This window comes from Chiloscyllium plagiosum, unplaced genomic scaffold (genome assembly GCF_037043375.1).
Source record: "Chiloscyllium plagiosum isolate Xiang-an unplaced genomic scaffold, Cpla_swu_hap1 HiC_scaffold_6, whole genome shotgun sequence".
NCBI classification, from domain to species: domain Eukaryota; kingdom Metazoa; phylum Chordata; class Chondrichthyes; order Orectolobiformes; family Hemiscylliidae; genus Chiloscyllium; species Chiloscyllium plagiosum.
The window spans coordinates 12,644,059-12,663,121 of record NW_028270144.1 but is presented as its reverse complement, the minus strand read 5'-3'; the positions used below and the strand labels follow the sequence as shown (position 1 = coordinate 12,663,121).

General features: G+C 42.1%; 1 protein-coding gene across 3 annotated transcripts in view; it reads right to left on the bottom strand.

Moving 5' to 3' along the window:
* The window catches only part of myo16 (myosin XVI), a 391,172-nt gene that overhangs the window by 161,381 nt on the left and 210,728 nt on the right, over positions 1-19,063 (bottom strand). For all 3 annotated transcript variants that reach the window (XM_087987876.1, XM_087987875.1, XM_087987877.1), the window contains 5 exons: positions 16,676-16,823; positions 15,635-15,746; positions 10,750-10,867; positions 8,199-8,270; positions 7,953-8,094 (listed from right to left, as the gene is read on the bottom strand). In XM_087987876.1, the coding sequence (XP_087844002.1) occupies positions 7,953-8,094; positions 8,199-8,270; positions 10,750-10,867; positions 15,635-15,746; positions 16,676-16,823 (592 nt within the window). The remainder of the gene's footprint in view (positions 1-7,952; positions 8,095-8,198; positions 8,271-10,749; positions 10,868-15,634; positions 15,747-16,675; positions 16,824-19,063) is intronic.

The following is a 19,063-nucleotide window of genomic DNA, read 5'->3' as shown; positions in this document are numbered from 1 at the left end:
CAACAGCACTGAGCAGAAGTTGGCTTTGCCACCATTCTGGCAGAACCAGCAAAAGGGCCAGGAAAACCACTCCTGAGGTCTCAAATGACCTCTTCACTCCAACATGCAGGGACATAAAGCAACAGGGAAGATTAATGGGAAGTAGAGTTTCATTGCAAGGGTATTGAATTACAAGAGTAAGGAAGTCTTACTACAATTCTACACAGTTTGGATGCAAGTACACCTGGAATAGAATGGACAGTTTTGGCATCCTTATTTCAGGAAGGATATATTGTATTGGTGGTAGTACAGCACAGGGTCATAGACTGATTTCCAGGATGACAATGCTGTCCGACAATAATTTTGGAAAACTGTAAATACAGCCCATTCATTCAAGAAAGGAGGGGGACAGAAAACTATACGCTAGAAAGTCTAACATCTGTCATACGGAAAATAGTTGAATTAGATTATGAGTTTTGAAAATAATATTTATTCAATCAGACTGGGCAAAAAATTATATAAAAACATAAAGTACTGGAGAAATTTAGCAGGTCTGCAAACACCTGTAAAGAGAAACAGATTTAACGCTTTGAGTCTGATATGAACCTTGTTCAGAGGAAGTCAACATGTGGAAACAGCAAGGGATTGGGATGTCAAATGGAATATTGTTCTTTGTTGCAAGGTGAATGAAGTGTATAAGTATGAAAGGGTTGCTACAGACGTTCAGATCATTAAGCGAGAAATACCATTTCCAGTTTTGGTCTCTTTATATCATGCTTCAAAATTATTTCAGAGAAGACTCACTTGGCCGATTTCATGGATGTAGTGGCAGGTTTGAGTAGGTTAAGCTTAAATTCACAGGAAGAATGAGAGGTCATCTTATTGAAACATGAGAGATTCTTTTGGAACTTGACAGGATGGATGATTTCCCCTTATGGAGAGGTCGAGGACTGAAGATAAAAGTTTGACAATAAGAGATCTCCTATTTAAGATGGAGGAGGAATTCCCTCTCCAAAAGGGTCATTAGACTTTGGAATTCACTTCCCCAAAAACTAACGGAAGGAGAACATGCTCAAGGCTGAATCACACAGATGTTTGATTGACAAGGGAGTTAAGTGGAGTTAAGATCACAATCAGATCAGCCACCATCTTATTGAGTGGTTAATCAGGCTTGATAAGTGAAATGGCCTACTCCTATACCTATTCTGTGCAAAATTATGATCGTGTAAGGAGTTGAACAGCTTGGAACTCTCCTCTCGAAAAGGTAGGAGAATGAGGGGTGATACCATTGAAGCATGAATGATTTGGTTGGCCTTGACAGGCTAGGTGCTGAGAGATTTTATCTTTTGCTAGAGCATCTAGAACAATGGAGCACAGTTTCAGAATAAGGATCCAACCATTTAAGAATGTTAAAAGGAGACTTCTTCACTCAGAGGATTGTAAATCTCTGCTATTTCCTATCCCAGAGAGCTGCAGATACTCACTCATTGAATACTCTTGAGGCAGAGATAGAGGTGATCTTCGGGTGCCTGGCTATATATCCATAACCTCATGGTGATGGCAAGGTGGTCACTGTGTTGGTATTCAGGGAGTATTCTTATTACCCAGCCGCCAGTTTATAGCTCTTCTTGAAGGTATAAGGAAGGGGACACTGGGAGACTGGCTCAGGGCGAAGGCATTGCAACTATCAGCAGGGAACTGATGGGAAGTAGTTTTTAAAGAAAGCTTTAATTAATATTTGAAGATAATTGACCTAACTGTAACGAGTATGTGCATTTCATGAATCAGCAAGTTTAAACTGTCCTGAAGGTCAGACAGAAATGAAGCCTAATTGAACCAAACAAAGAATTTGCAAACATGGCCTCTGATCTATATGGCAAACTTTTCTGTACATACTAGAAATGTTCCTTCATTGTCTCCACAAAAAGACTCAATTACCAACCACCTGCCCCAGGCACAATACATTTCAAAAAGATCACGGTCAAATTCTAATCAAAGCTTCAGTGATTTTTTTTAAAATTGCATTATAAGGCACAATTAATTTGTGCCACACAATATGAGCAGTGTTGCCAAATCAGATGAAATCCTTTGTCCAGTATGTTAACAATATTGGTAGAGAAATTCATTTTAGAATGTTGCACAGAGCTGGCAATCGTCCATTTGTTACCCATCTCATACATCACCCAAATTTGCTTTCTACTGGTTTCAATGGGTGAAATTTAAAATAGGCTGCGTTTTACCCAATTTGATCTTGTTCAAGTAACAATGTCAAGAGTGACACTCAAATACGTTTACACATTAATGTGCCAATATCAATGGTTTGATTTCATCTCAACCATTTGCGTAAAGTAATGAGACTGAAAATGCTCTCAAAATAACAAAGTATTCAGATTATTCATAGCTATCATATTGCATTTTCAAAAATATCTTGAGCATACATTTTGTCTGTCTCACTTAGAGTCATAGAGATAGTCATAGAGATATACAGCATGGAAACAGACCCTTTGGTCCAACCCGTCCATGCCGACAAGATATCCCAACCCAATCCAGTCCCACCTGCCAGCATCCGGCCCATATCTCTCCAAACCCTTCCTATTCATAAACCCATCCAAATGCCTCTTAAATATTGCAATTGTACCAGCCTCCACCGCATCCTCTGGCAGCTCCTTCCATACACGTACCACCTTCTGCGTGAAAAAGTTGCCCCTTAGGTCTCTTTTATATCTTTCCCCTCTCACCCTAAACCTATGCCCTCTAGTTCTGGACTCCCTGACCCTAGGGAAAAGACTTTGTCTATTTATCCTATCCATGCCCCTCATAATTTTGTAAACCTCTATAAGATCACTCTTCAGCCTCCAACGCTCCAGGGAAAACAGCCCCAGCCTGTTCAGCCTCTCCCTGTAGCTCAGATCCTCCAACTCTGGCAACATCCTTGCAAATCTTTTCTGAACCCTTTCAAGTTTCACAATATCTTTCCGATAGGAAGGAGACCAGAATTGCACGCAATATTCCAACAGTGGCCTAACCAATGTCCTGTACAGCCGCAACATGACCTCCCAACTCCTGTACTCAATACTCTGACCAATAAAGGAAAGCATACCAAATGCCTTCTTCACTATCCTATCTACCTGCGACTCCACTTTCAAGGAGCTATGAACCTGCACTCCAAGTTCTCTTTGTTCAGCAACACTCTGTAGGACCTTACCATTAAGTGTATAAGTCCTGCTAAGATTTGTTTTCCCAAAATGCAGCACCTCGCATTTATCTGAATTAAACTCCATCTGCCACTTCTCAGCCCATTGGCCCATCTGGTCCAGATCCTGTTGCAATCTGAGGTAACCCTCTTCGCTGTCTACTACACCTCCAATTTTGATGTCATCTGCAAACTTACTAACTGTACCTCATATGCTCGCATCCAAATCATTTATGTAAATGACAAAAATGACACTTAACTTGATACATCTTTAAATAAACAAATGTTACACAGACTAATTGGCTCAAATTGTATATGCATTGGGGGTGGCCTAGCGGCTCAGTGGTTAGCACTGCTGCCTCACAGCACCAGGGTCCCAGGTTCGATTCCAGCCTCGGGTGACTGTCTGTATGGGGTTTGCACATTCTCCCCATGTCTGTGTGGGTTTTCTCTGGGTGCTCCGGTTTCCTCCCACAGTCCAAAGATGTGCAGGTCACGTGAATTGGCCATGCTAAATTGCCTGTAGTGTTAGGTACATTAGTCAGAGGGAAATGAGTCTGGGTTGGTTGCTCTTCAGAGGGTCGTCGTGGACTGGTTGGGCCAAAGGGCCTGTTTCTACACTGTAGGGAATCTAATCTAATTATTCATAGCTAACATACTGCATTATCAAAAATATCTTGAGCATATATTTTGTCTGTCTCACTTAAAGTGATACATCTTTAAATATCCAAATGTTACACAGATTAATTGGCTCAAATTGTATATTCATAAAACAGAAACTGATGACAACTAAGGAGAGTTTTCTACAAATCAAAATAAAGCAATAGGGTTGAGAAAAAGTACAATGAGGAGCTGGAAAGATATGACTTTCTTTGGTAACACCAGACTTTCCTCCTCTTTCCCCAGAAAGCTTCATTTTGCTCATTCACCCCCTCCTCCCAACATCCCCACCACATCCAAGGCATCTAGTAAAGAAGAAAACAAATTAGCAAATTTAAACGCTTCAATTGTATATATATATATTAATCTTAACTATAAAAACATGTAGGAGGAGAAAGTGAGGTCTGCAGATGCTGGAGATCAAAGTTGAAACTTTATTGCTGGAACAGCACAGCAGGTCAGGCAGCATCCAGGGAACAGGAGATTCGACGTTTCGGGCACAGGCCCTTCTTCAGGAATGAGCAGAGAGTGTTCAGCAGGAGAAGATAAAAGGTAGGGAGGAGGGACTTGGAGGAGGGGCGTTGGGAATGTGATAGGTGGAAAGAGGTCAAGGTGAGGGTGATAGGTCGGAGTAGGATGGAGGCGGAGAGGTCAAGAAGAAGACTGCAGGTCAGGAAGGCGGTGCCGGGCTGGAGGGGTCCGGCTGAGACAAGGTGGGGGGAGGGGGGATGAAGAAACTGGTGAAGTCCAAGTTCATCCCCTGCGGTTGGAGGGTTCCCAGTCGGAAGATAAGACGCTCCTCCTCCGACCGTCGCGTTGTTGTGGTTTGGCGGTGGATGAGTCCAATGACCTGCATATCCTCGGTGGAGTGGGAGGGGGAGTTGAAATGCTGTGCTACAGGTTGGTTCGTCCGGGTGGCCCAGAGGTGCTCTCTGAATCGCTCCGCAAGTAGGCGGCCTGTCTCCCCAATATAGAGGAGGCCACACCGGCTGCAGCGGATGCAGTAGATGATGTGGGTGGAGGTGCAGGTGAATCTGTGGCGGATATGGAACTTCCATATCCGCCACAGATTCACCTGCACCTCCACCCACATCATCTACTGCATCCGCTGCAGCCGGTGTGGCCTCCTCTATATTGGGGAGACAGGCCGCCTACTTGCGGAGCGATTCAGAGAGCACCTCTGGGCCACCCGGACGAACCAACCCAACCAACCTGTAGCACAGCATTTCAACTCCCCCTCCCACTCCACCGAGGATATGCAGGTCATTGGACTCATCCACCGCCAAACCACAACAACCCGACGGTCGGAGGAGGAGCGTCTTATCTTCCGACTGGGAACCCTCCAACCGCAGGGGATGAACTTGGACTTCACCAGTTTCTTCATCCCCCCTCCCCCCACCTTGTCTCAGCCGGATCCCTCCAGCCCGGCACCGCCTTCCTGACCTGCAGTCTTCTTCTTGACCTCTCCGCCTCCATCCTACTCCGACCTATCACCCTCACCTTGACCTCTTTCCACCTATCACATTCCAACGCCCCTCCTCCAAGTCCCTCCTCCCTACCTTTTATCTTCTCCTGCTGAACACTCTCTGCTCATTCCTGAAGAAGGGCCTGTGCCCGAAACGTCGAATCTCCTGTTCCCTGGATGCTGCCTGACCTGCTGTGCTGTTCCAGCAATAAAGTTTCAACTATAAAAACATGTACTAAAATTTGGAAAAAACTTATTCATTGTTTTTGTAGCTGTTGTAGGTAAGGATTTCAAAAATAAGTTATTGTTGTTATTGTTTTTATTCAAGAATTCATATTCAATAAATCTAACCAAAAAGGTAATATATAGAAGGAATTAAAAGGCCATACATTGGTAAAATTGTGATTAACAAAATAAGTAGCTTTGATATGATTGCTGTGCTTTAATTCACAAATTACAAATTAGAGATTATTATAACCTAATCATTATGACAGATGACAAATTTATTTTTAAAAAAATTGGCACTTCTTAAATGACAGTCTAAGTTGATTGTTGTAACATTTAATGGTTTGGTTTAAATCTGTGTTTATTTTGCTAGTTTGGTGTCTGCCCCTTTTTACATAGCTTGTTCCTTTAACTTGTGGGTGGAGTGATAGTGCCTTGTATCTAACTCCACAAACATACACACACAAACACACACACAGACAGAGAGACACACATGCGCGCAGACACAAGAGCGCACACATACACACACACACAGACAGACACCTGCACACAGACTCTATACACACACACAGATGTGCGCACACACAAATAGACATAAGCACATACAAACACAACAGTGCAAACACACATACAGACACAAGCACACACAGACGTGCACACAGACACACACATGCACACAGACACACACAAACACACACACATGCACACACATACATAGACACACACGCACAGACACACATACACACACGCATACATAGACACACACACAGATACTACACACACACAGATACCCACAAGCACACAGACATAAGCACACACACAGATGTGCACACACACAGATGCCCGCACACACAGACAGACACAGACACACAAACACAGACACGCACCCACAGACATACACACATGCATGCATGCATACTGACATGCACACACACAGACAAAAACACACAAACACAGACGCAAACACACAAACACAGACAGGAACACACACACACAGACACACACAGGCAGATACATGTGCACACGCAAACACATGCAAACTGAACCCACACACACACCGAACCCACAGATGCACAGACCCCAGACACACACACACAGAAACATGCACACATATACACATACGCGCACAGACACACACATCGAACCCACACACACTGAACCTACACACACACATAGATGTGCACACACATACACACACAGGCACAGATACACCAAGACACACACAGATACATGCACACAGATACAGCGCACACAGATACAAACACACACACACATAAACACAGACACACAAACGCACAGACACAGACATACACACACACTCACAGAAACACACACAGATACAGCACACACACAGAGATACAAACACACACACATGCAAACACAGAGACACACACATAGACGCACAGACACAGAAACACACACACAGACGCACGCACACACACACACACACACAGAAACACACACTCACGCAGATACAGCACACACAGAGACAAACACAAACAGACACGCGCATACAGACACACAGACATACACACACAGGCACAAACACGAACATACACACACAAACACACACACTTAATATTCTGAAAGATCTAAGAACAAGCAAAGATACATGCATGTGAAACTTCGATAATGCTCTAAGTTCTCTAAATAAATGTTTAGATTTAAAACTGGAGTAATCTATCCAATGCTCTGAGATAAATTGGGCATACAGAAACCCAAGCCGAACATAATGTATGCAACTAAATACAACAGAGACGACTAAGGAGATACCACTCTTGAATACTGCTGAAGCGTTATAACTACTGGCAATAATTCATTAATGTCCTACAGGGAAGAAGATCAGCTATCCCTACTCACTCTGGTCTATGTGTGACTTTATTCCCTTAACATATGGTACTAAAGCAGCTCCAATTCCCTTGGCCCCAAGGATTGAGACAAAACATGGCCATGTCAGCCATGCCAGATAATTATCAAGAAAGATAAAAGTAAATGTTTATGTTATAGATAGGTAACGTTACTGACAATTTACTACTGTAGAAGTAATAATGGCCTCTAGGACTGAAGTAGCATTTTACATATTTTCAAATCAACCTGTTCGGAGTTGTTATTATGCATCTTTGGCGTAAGTGGGACTTGAACTGAGGCCTTGTGGCCCAGAGGTAGGGGACATGATCACAATACCACAGTATCCCTGAAGTAGCATTTCAACGGTACCTAGCTGAATCCTAAATCTAGTTGTGTTTGAGAGATAAGGAGATTGGATTACAACAGTATGGTCTCAATTTCACTGTAAATGAAGCCATAAGAGATCAGCTTATTTTCTTAAATATTTTGTCAATTGAGATGGAAAACAAAAAGACTTGTGATATTGGTTTCAAAGGGTTGAGGAATGAACTTGGATATATGAAACAGAAGCATGGTACTTACCCTTCCCCATCTTCCTGACCCTGGAGGTAATTATTTATACTGTTCACCAAGAAGCTGAAAAGACGACTATAAAGTGACATTGCCAGAAGGTCCCGGTAAAAATTTGCAACATCCACTGTGTGTTTCTTCAAAATCATATCCCCTATAATAGAAAGTTAAGAAATAATAAGCTGGACTTTTAATATTTTAAATTCATAAAATGTAAGAAAGAAATGAGAAAAACGTCCTGCCTGATATGAAACTTACCTTTAAAATACTGAACATCAGACGTTAAGGCTGAACTGAGGTCATCAGGCGAGACTTGAAGAATGCCAGCCACTGAAAAATAACATACTTTAACTGAAGTTTAACTGAACTCAAAATCTCATGCATTTTTCAGTGAAGGTATGACACAGTAATGCAGGTTGCTGGGATGCAATGCACCACACAAGTTTGGAGTAGTGTAACCAATTAGAGGAGAAAGTGAGGTCTGCAGATGCAATGTGTTGCTGGAAAAGCGCAGCAGGTCAGGCAGCATCTAGGGAACAGGAGAATCGACGTTTCGGGCATTAGCCCTTCTTCAGGAATAACCAATTAGAACTGTGCCCGCGATCCCTTAGGATAGAATTCTGGAATTCTCTCTCTCAGAAGACCTGTGCGAAGTGAATGTTTGAAATGTATGGTGCATTGATTGTTGGGTAACAAAGTGGAGAGATATGAATTACAGACAATTAAATGCGATCATAGGAGAGATCAGCTACAGTCTCAGGGAACGACAGGACAGGCTTCAGGGATAAACATCCTAGCTGAGAGCGTGTTGCTGGAAAAGCACAGCAGGTCAGGCAGCATCCGAAGAGCAGGAGAATTGTAGACCTCACTGTTTCCTGGATAAATGTCCTCCTCTGGTCCCTATGTTCATTGCAGCCAGCTTCAAATTCAACAGAGAGGTAAAATGAAGGTGTCTTCCTCTCAATGCTTTCCCGAAATTAATTTAAATGATTCTAACCCAATCTCTCATGAGGTTGAGTCAATTCCAATTCTCTTGAATGTGTTAAGAATTGGATTTAGTCATTAGTTTAGGGGAAAAGAATGAGCCAGTTGGAGTTTGGCTGTGATTAGTTAAATAACATTGATGAGGCTGGTGAGGAAGATCCTTAAACTGCATTTGACTGTGGAATTCCTCATCTTGTAGCGTCTTTTTGCCACAAAAGTTGAAGCATTCTGCTTGTTAAAACCGATGCCTCATTAAATACCCTGTGCTAATCTATACCGGCCGCTATATTTGTCCTCCAACCCCAACCACTTCCCCTGACTAAATTCTCAGGAACGGGGAACATGTCTAGGAGAGGGGAACCCATCCAGGGAATCTTGCACTTTTCTGGATCAGAAAGCCTTACCTCAATGAGCTGCCAGTGGGCAGAGGTCTACAGCATTAGGTCAGTGATCACTGAGTTCCAAATTGGCAAGGGGCAGGAGGGAGGGATGTGTCAGGCCCCAGGGCTACTTGGCCTGGATCTTTCCTGCCTTGAAACCTCCAACTTTGCATGGTACATTACATCCCCACCAGCCAGAATTATAGTTTCATAGCTCCAACGACAGTGGGATGAGGCCAATTAAGAGCCTAAAGTCATTCCCAACGCTTTGGGGTCGGGCGGGTACGTGGTGGAGAAAACTGACCACTGCCTTTCATGGTTTCCCACCCCACCACTTTTAAGTCTGTCGATGGGAAAGTGTAAAATCCAGACCTTGTGGTGCTGAATACATCATATAGCATTGTATAATCTGGCAGAAACCCCTAGGTCATAACTTGCAGAACGTAAAATTCAAATTTCTGTAATCTGATAACTAACTGCCTTCTCCAACTTAACAAGTGTCACCAATTTCATAAAAATACCTCGAAAATTGTGTCTTTTTTTAAATTCATAGTGAGGACATATGTCGTGCTTCTTTACTACAACAAAGGAAAGATGCTGCAACCTTATGATTCTCTATATTCTATCATGATTTCTCTTTGGAGCTTTGTGATGTGGTTAGGGTTAGGTTTGAAAATTATGATTCCAGATCTAAAGCTTTAATCAGCAGGAGCACGAGCAGGAATCCAAACTGCTGGGCTTGTGCATCTCAATTGCTAATTTATACTCTGAGTTGAATAACAACATTTAGCACTAACAGCATCCTCAAGGTCTTCGAACAACTCAGAATTAAAATATCAGAGGCAAATCAGCTGGTTTCCATGTGGCAAAAACAGAAATGGCTGGAAAAGCTGAGTAAGTCTGGCAGCGTCTATGGAAAGAAACCAGAGTTAATGTCTCGTGCCGAGTGCTCTGAGGAATCTTACTCTGAGGAAGGGTCCCTTGACTTGAAATGTTAACTCTGATTTCTCTCCACAGGTGCTGCTAGAGCTGAACTTTTCCAGCGATTTCTGTTTTTGTTTCTGATTTACAGCATCCGCAGTTCTTTCGGTTTCCAAGGGCCTTCCCAACAGTGAGCACAATGATATTGATGAAGCAAGTCCTGCTTTACATTACTCACAGGTACCAATATAATTATGCAATCTATTGCCATAAAAGTTTGCAATTCACTTACGTACAGGTGATAATTACACCAATAACTTGCAAAGGTTACGACAGAACCAGCCAACATTCAGATGGAACGGAAAATCCAAGGTTTCTACTTCAGCAGAAAACTGAGACAATGTCATGGTGCCGAATTAAGTGCTGGGCTAGCTCCATCTGCTGATGAATTTCTGTGTTTCATTCATTCAGGCACATTCACAGACAGTAGTCACAGGCACCAGGTTGTTCTCAAGCACACTGACCTTGTTCCACCAATTGCACATCTGACACGTAAGCTATCTCAGTGGCTGTCACAGTCAGAAACTGGATATCTCCAAGAAGCAAAATTGCAGACAAAATCAGAAACAGGTTGTCAACTTCCTGAAACAGAGAAAAAAAAGCAAGGGGCTGTTTCAATTATCTGTGAACCTATTTTCCTGGTAAATTGTAACATGACATTTTATGATCAGCTTTAAACATTATATTGTCAATCAGGAAATATTTTAAACACACTGCTATTATTTACTGAGTAACCTGTTGCTTTAATAATGAATTTTATTATTACTGGTAACATTTCTCAACCTTAATGTAGGGCAAGAGTTATAGCTGGGGGCAGGGAAATTGTGATGCAGTGAGGCACGACTTAGGATGCGTGGCTTGGAAAAGTAGGCTTCAAGGGAAGGGCGCAATTGATATGTGGAGCTTGTTCAAGGAGCAACTATTGAGTGTCCTTGATAAGTATGTACCTGTCAGGCAGGGAGGAAAAGGTCGTGTGAGGGAGCCGTGGTTTAATAAGGAATTGGAATCCCTTGTTAAAGGGAAGAGGGCGGCCTATGTAAAGATGAGGCGTGACGGTTCAATTGGGGCTATTGCGAGTTTAAGGTAGCCAGGAAGGATCTGAAGAGAGAGCTAAGAGCAGCAAGGAGGGGACATGAAAAGTCCTTAGTTGGTAGGATTAGGGAAAACCCAAAGGCTTTCTATAGGTATGTCAGGAATAAAAGAATGACTAGGGTAGGAATAGGTCCAGTCAAGGATAGTAGTGGGAAGTTGCGTGTGGAGGCTGAGGAGATTGGGGAGACACCGAATGAATACTTTTCGACAGTATTCACTCAGGAACAGGACATTGTTGCTGATGTGAATACTGAGTCACAATTAATTAGAATGGACGGCTTTGAGGTATGTAGGGAAGAGGTGTTGGAAATTCTGGAAACGGTGAAAATAGATAAATCCCCTGGGCCTGATGGCATTTATCCTAGGATTCTCTGGGAAGCAAGGGAGGAGATTGCAGAGACATTGGCCTTGATTTTTATGTCCTCGTTGTCTACAGGAATAGTGCCAGAAGACTGGAGGATAGCAAATGTGGTTCCCTTGTTCAAGAAGGGGAGTAGGGATAACCCTAGTAACTATAGGCCGGTGAGTTTCACTTCTGTTGTGGGCAAAGTCTTAGAGAGAATTGTAAGGGATAGGATTTATGAACATCTGGATGGGAATAATGTGATCAAGGATAGTCAGCATGGTTTTGTGAAGGGCAGGTCGTGCCTCACAAACCTTATTGAATTCTTTGAGAAGGTGACTAAGGAGGTGGACGAGGGTAAAGCGCTAGATGTGGTGTATATGGATTTTAGTAAGGCATTTGATAAGGTTCCCCATGGTAGGCTACTGCAAAAAATACGGAGGTATGGCATTGAGGGTGAGTTGGAGGTTTGGATTAGAAATTGGCTGGCTGGAAGAAAACAGAGGGTAGTAGTTGATGGTAAAGGTTCATCTTGGAGTGCAGTTACTAGTGGTGTTCCGCAAGGATCTGTTTTGGGACCATTGCTGTTTGTCATTTTTATAAATGATCTGGAGGAGGGGCTAGAAGGTTGGGTGAGCACGTTTGCGGATGATACGAAAGTCGGTGGAGTTGTTGACAGTGAGGAAGGATGTGTCAGGTTACAGCGGGATATAGATAAGCTGCAGAGCTGGGCAGAAAGGTGGCAAATGGTGTTCAATGTAGGTAAGTGTGAGGTGATTCACTTTGGTAAGAGTAACAAAAAGATGGGGTACTGGGCTAATGGTCGGATACTTGGTAGTGTGGATGAGCAGAGGGATCTTGGTGTCCATGTACACAGATCTCTGAAAGTTGCCACCCAGGTAAATAGCGCGGTGAAGAAGGCATATGGCGTACTGGCTTTTATTGGTAGAGGAATTGAGTTCCGGAGTACTGAGGTCATGTTGCAGTTGTATAAGAATCTGGTGCGGCCACATTTGGAGTATTGTGTGCAGTTTTGGTCGCCATACTATAGGAAGGATGTGGAGGCACTGGAACGGGTGCAGAGGAGGTTTACCAGGATGTTGCCTGGTATGGTAGGAAGATCGTATGAGGAAAGGCTGAGGCACTTGGGACTGTTTTCATTGGAGAAAAGAAGGTTTAGGGGTGACTTGATAGAGGTGTACAAGATGATTAGGGGTTTAGATAGGGTTGACCATGAGAACCTTTTTCCACGTATGGAGTCAGCTATTACATGGGGGCATAGCTTTAAATTAAGGGGTGGTAGGTATAGGACAGATGTTAGGGGTAGATTCTTTACTCAGCGAGTTGTGAGTTCATGGAATGCCCTGCCAGTAGCAGTGGTGAACTCTCCCTCTTTATGGGCATTTAAACGGGCATTGGATAGGCATATGGAGGATAGTGGGCTAGTGTAGGTTAGGTGGGCTTGGATTGGCGCAACATCGAGGGCCAAAGGGCCTGTACTGCGCTGTATTTTTCTATATTCTATGTTCTATTAATGACAAATTTCAAAACTTATCAACAGAAAAGCGTTGCCTTGACTTGCAGCAACCACTTTGAAAGGAAATCAGAAAAAATAAATATCCACTAAGGCATTATTATGAAGTTTGTTCTGTATGAAGGATATGATCTAAACCGTAAATTTAGAAAGATGGTAAAACTCCAAATCCATACACATGAACTGTTAAGAATGAATAATTGATCTCATCAGATCATACAGAGGTGACCTACATGGTATGAAGGGGTCAATTGTAATCTTTAAGGATAAGCTCACCAAATCTTTGGGCCTATAGGAGACTAGAAGCAAACTTATCACAAACAATGATGCAACATAACTCCAATTGCCTAATGCATTTAAGAGACTTGAAGTGACATTAAATCCACCACAGTACAGAATAACTACCATCATGTAACTCAGTAACAAAGTTGACAATGCTATTATCATAAGCAAATAATACAGAGCTTTGGATCTGTAGGCAGTCAGTCCATGTGACATTTTATAAATTCCTGCTTTGGAAATAGAACCAATCTGACTCAAGGTTGGAATACAGAAAGACTCTAACCTCACAACTTTAATGCATTGTTTAAGCTGAGCTATCACCTTTTTTTATGAAACCTTAAGTTATCTCAGGAATGTGACGTGAAAGAAGTTTTGGAATTTACATATTAATGAATCAAAACCTGCAATCCATTCTAAGTGATTAAAGACTTAACAGCAATCTAGGCTTGTTCAACACATCACATCAGTTGTCTGACACTTTGATCTTTTACTAAAAATTCTGTGCCCTATGATCCTGTCCCACTAGCTACCTGATGAAGGAGCAGCGCTCCGAAACTTTGCACTTCCAAATAAACCTGTTGGACTATAACTTGGTGTGATTTTTAACTTTGACCACCTCAGTCCAACACCTGCACCTCCAGATCAAGGGTAAGGAGCTGAGCCCTATGACTCACTGTGTGGAGATAAACTGTCATTTCCTTCCATCATGACAATGCCATTGAATGTCAGGGCAAATGGTTAGATTCTCTCTTGTTGGAGATAGTCATTACCTAGCACCCTTGTGGTATGAATGTTAGACAAGTGCCAGATATGTCCAGTGCTCATTTCAGTGACCACATCATTTTATTTTGTTTTTGATTGTGGTTTAAATTAGGAAAGGGGTTATTTCACAACAAAGGACTGGGGAAAGAATTGCCGTACTTTTAAAAAGCAAGTTATTGAAGCTTATTTTATGATTTGGAGGTGCCAGTGTTGGACTGGAGTAGTCAAAATTAAAAATCACACAACACCAGGTTACAGTCAAACAGGTTTATTTGGAAGCACTAGCTTTCGGAGTGCTGCTCCTTCATCAGGTGGTTGTGACAATGAAGGAGCAGCTTTCTGAAAGCTAGTGCTTTCAAATAAATCTGTTGGACTATAATCTGGTGTGGTGTGAGTTTTAAGCTTATTTGTAGTCATGTTTACACTATCGTTTTGCAAATAATGTGGAGAAAGGTCTAAAGGATGGCTTCAGGCTTTGTGCACAAAGTAAGATTTGTTCAATTACAAGTTGGTTTGAGCAATTGTGACCCGTCATGGATGCCAAAGGTCGTCAGCCAACAACAACTCTCTGATTGGTTCCTGGGAACCAGAACAATGCAAGAAGAACCACACATCTCTCTCTCTCTTTCCCCAATAAATCAGTCAAAGTAAAGAAAGCCTGTTTTATTTTTCATCAGTTGCTACACAATCTTATTCTTAACTAGGATGTCTAGTGATATGTCTTGTTATTTGTCAAGTTTGAAATAATTGCATTTGTAGACACAAAATTCTGGGGCTTTTTCTGAAAATGCATTTCACAGGTCTCAACACAGGCTGTGAAATGATACATTCTTGTTTGGTAGTTGACTGTAGTGCAGTAGTGAATCCTATTGCTTTCTGGATGTAGTCAGATACATAGAGTTCATCAATAATGTTGGAACCACATCACAAGTAACATCCGTAAAGATGAATTGTATCTTCAAGTCTGTAGAACAGATCTGATTTTCAGACTCTGCTCCAATTATAGTCCCAGAGCTATAGAAAATTACACCCATACTTAGTTATAAGCAGAAAAAATAAAAATTGGTTTGAATTAAAATGGAAATGGGCAAATAAAACTGTAATTTTCAGTGATTTAACCCAATTTCTGGCATTTAGATATACCCAGCTGCACCTCATTGTTTTGAATTGACAAAGGAATGAAGTTGGATTGAAAGAAGGACAGTGAGTTTCAAATAGCCTGCACTAATACATCAGAAAGCACATAGTTCATATTGAGCTTTCAAAATTCTGGAAGTATGTAAAATGAAAGTTCAGATGATGCAAGTTGATGACAATGAAAGTTGATGCATCTTACCAGGTTGTTGAAACCCAAGTTTCTTAAAGCTTGCTTTACAGCAAGAAATTTGTCCCTGTTTTGAACTGTTTCAGCTGCTGTCACCTCCTCTTGTGAACTCTGATTCATATACCTGGTGCAGAATAGGACAGTTAATTCAGTTACTTAATAAGAACAACTAATGCTTTACTGCTTCTGACCATCTGGTGCTCACTCTGCATGTAACATACGAGAATATTATTCTTCTGGGAAAACTACTCCCCCAACTGGACAGTTCAAATTTACATCAGTAACAGAAACATCAAAAAGGAGTTTTTGACCTTGAATTTGATATGTTTTTCAGCTTCCATGCTGCATTGGTTTGTAGAATGGAACACAATTGCACTGAAGGATGTGTAGAGAAGAAGACTGCATGCAGTATCATAGACTTCCTACAATGTGCAAGCAGTTCTTTCAGCCCATTGAGTCCACACTGACCCTCCAAAGACCATCCCAACCAGATCTAACCCGATCTCTGTAACCCTGCATTTCCCATGGCTAACCCACCTAGCCTACAATCTATGGACACTATGCAATTTAGCATGGCTAATCCACCTCACCTGCACATCTGTGGACTGTAGGAAGAAACCAGAGCACTGGAAGGAAACCCGTGCAGTCACGGAGAGAATGCGCAAACTCCACATGCAGTCGCTCAAGGCTGGAATCGAACCTGGGTTCCTGGTGCCATGAGGCAGCATTGCTAACCGTGAACCACCATGCCACACAACACTCAATTTATTAAACAGATGCTTCAAGTTTAATCTGAATCCTTAATCTGGAATACTGATCTGCCAGAACCTGGGATTGAAGAGTAAACTCCTGAAGCAGAGTGAATCAGAAGATTTCTTTCCCTTCTGGGTATATACATGCAACTCACTTCTTGCTGTTATACTTTCCATTATCAGATAACACATTTATTGGAATAAACTGAGCTTCCATTGACTCACCATAAGCAAATCTCTGGGATCTGTTAGATAATATGGAATGGGATCTAAGACTATTCAGGAAGAATTTAGCACGTACCTGTGGACAAAAGGATTGCTGAGGTACAAAGCACACCTCTCCTCAGTTGACAGACCATCAATCATCAGGTAGAAAATATTAAAATTGCACTGGTTCAGTGGACGAGAGATAAGGCGAGACTTCTCTAAACAGAAGGTATAAACTCTGGCTGCAAGAAAAATCATCTGTTAACTTATCAGAACAGTGTCACATCTTTCAATAAGGTTTTATCAACTATTGATTCCCATTGTTAGCGTAAACCTGCAGTAAGTTACAAGTGTGCCATGCAATAACAATGTACTTATTTTAAAACTTATTTTGCTTTAATAGGCGTTGTCCAAAGTTAGCCATGTCGATTATATTCTAAGTTAAAAATCACACAATACCAGGTTACAGTAAACCTGTTGGACTATAACCTGGTGTTGTGTGATTTTTAACTTTGTCCACCCCAGTCCAACACCAGCACCTCCACACCATGATTATATTCTAGTTATAAAAGAAGGTGCATTCCATGTTCCCAATGACATTCCAAAATAAAAATGCATTCTCAATCAATCACTTAATGGATGAAAAATCACCGATGTCATCTAAGTCTTATCATAAGACGTCTACTGCTCTCTGCTTGGAAAATGGAATCAACTCTGTATTGACAGGAGAATTGTTAATGAAATGGTGTTATCTTTCTGATGTTGCCCAGAGATTATCTGCTGACACATCTCCCATGGACATTACTGTGGGCACATCCCTAGTGACTTTGCCTCAAGTGTGAAGCCAATGTTACAGGCAAGAGCAACTACAACACCATCAGTAAACCCAGCAACAACCGTAATCACCAGCAGCTTCTGCACTGCCTTCAGAGGGACAAGCTGCAAGTAAACATTTCCCAAGAAGGCGGAGGAGAACGAGCAGACTTCAGATTTACAAACTTAGTAATCCTTTTCTACAGCTCTCTAAAAGATCATGCAGGTGCCAATCAAAGACTGTCTTGGGTCTTCATCTCTGAACTGTGTCATCTGATGAAGGTGGACAGAAGGAATGGGTGGCCCTCCCATAACAACGGCCTTCAAGGTTACAGCTACCATGAATATTTTTATTCCAGCAGCTCATTTCAAGGAATAACTGTGGAGCTGTGAAGCAAATCCCAATTTCTGACCCGTAACTGCATCTGGAAGGTCACCGATGACATCTTCTCCAGAACATAGCTGGCTTTTTCTCTCCCTACCATGACGAGGAGAGTCAAACTGCTCATGCAGTGGGATTATCCACCATTGCTGGCTTCCCCCCAAATGCAGGGTTCCATAAACCGCAATAACTTCCTTTCAGAGCATCCTATCACTCACTGCAGAGTTCATCAACAGAAAAGGCTTTTGTTCCATCAATGTTTAAACTATCGGTAACCATTGATGCCAGATTTTGGAGTTCAATGATCAATATCTTGGAAACTGCTATGAGGAGGCTTAACCTCCCTCCACCCCATAATCATCCATGTATTCCAACCATGAAGTCAGAGCATTTAGCTGTTTGACTAAAAGTTAGTTCTACAAGTTAATATGGTTAAGCTAGTTCCATAAATAACCATGATGCAAAATCAATAAAGTGAAACAAATGGGGGGTGAAATGTCTACAAATTAAATTTAAGTTTGGAGAAAACTCAAATTTCTACTTGATAGAGGTATACAAGATGATGAAAGGCATAGATAGAATGGATAGCCAGAGGCTTTTTCCCAGGGTAGAAATGGCTATCATAAGGGGGCATAATTTTAAGGCGATTGATGGAAGGTTTAGGGGAGATATCGGTTCTTTACACAGAGAGTAGTGGGCACATGGAATGAACTGCCAGCAGTGGTAGTAGAGTCAGAGACATTAGGATAGGCACATGGATCATAGTAAAATGAAGGATATGTAGGTTAGTCTGATGATTAGATTGCCTACAGTATGGAAACAGACCCTTTGGCCCAACAAATCCACACCGACCTACTGAAGAGTAACCCACCCAGACCCATTCCCCTATCCTATATTTACCCTTGACTAATGCACCTAACACCATAGGCAATTTAACATGGCTAATTCACCTGACCTGCACATCTTCAGACTGTGGGAGGAAACCAGAGCTCCCAGAGAAAACCCACGCAGACACAGAGGGAACGTGTAAACTCCACACAGACAGTCACCCAAGGTGGGAATGAAACCCAGGTCCCTGGTGCTGTGAGACAGCAGTTCTAACCACTGGACCACCATGCCACCTGATCTTAGAGTAGGATAGAAGTTTGGCACAACATTGAGGGCTAAAGGGCTTACATTGTGCTGTACTGTTCTATGTGCTATGTTTTAAAACCCATGTCACTTTTGTATTCTCAGCATGTCTTATGCTAATTGTTTTTGTGACAATATCATATCTTGTTGGAATTA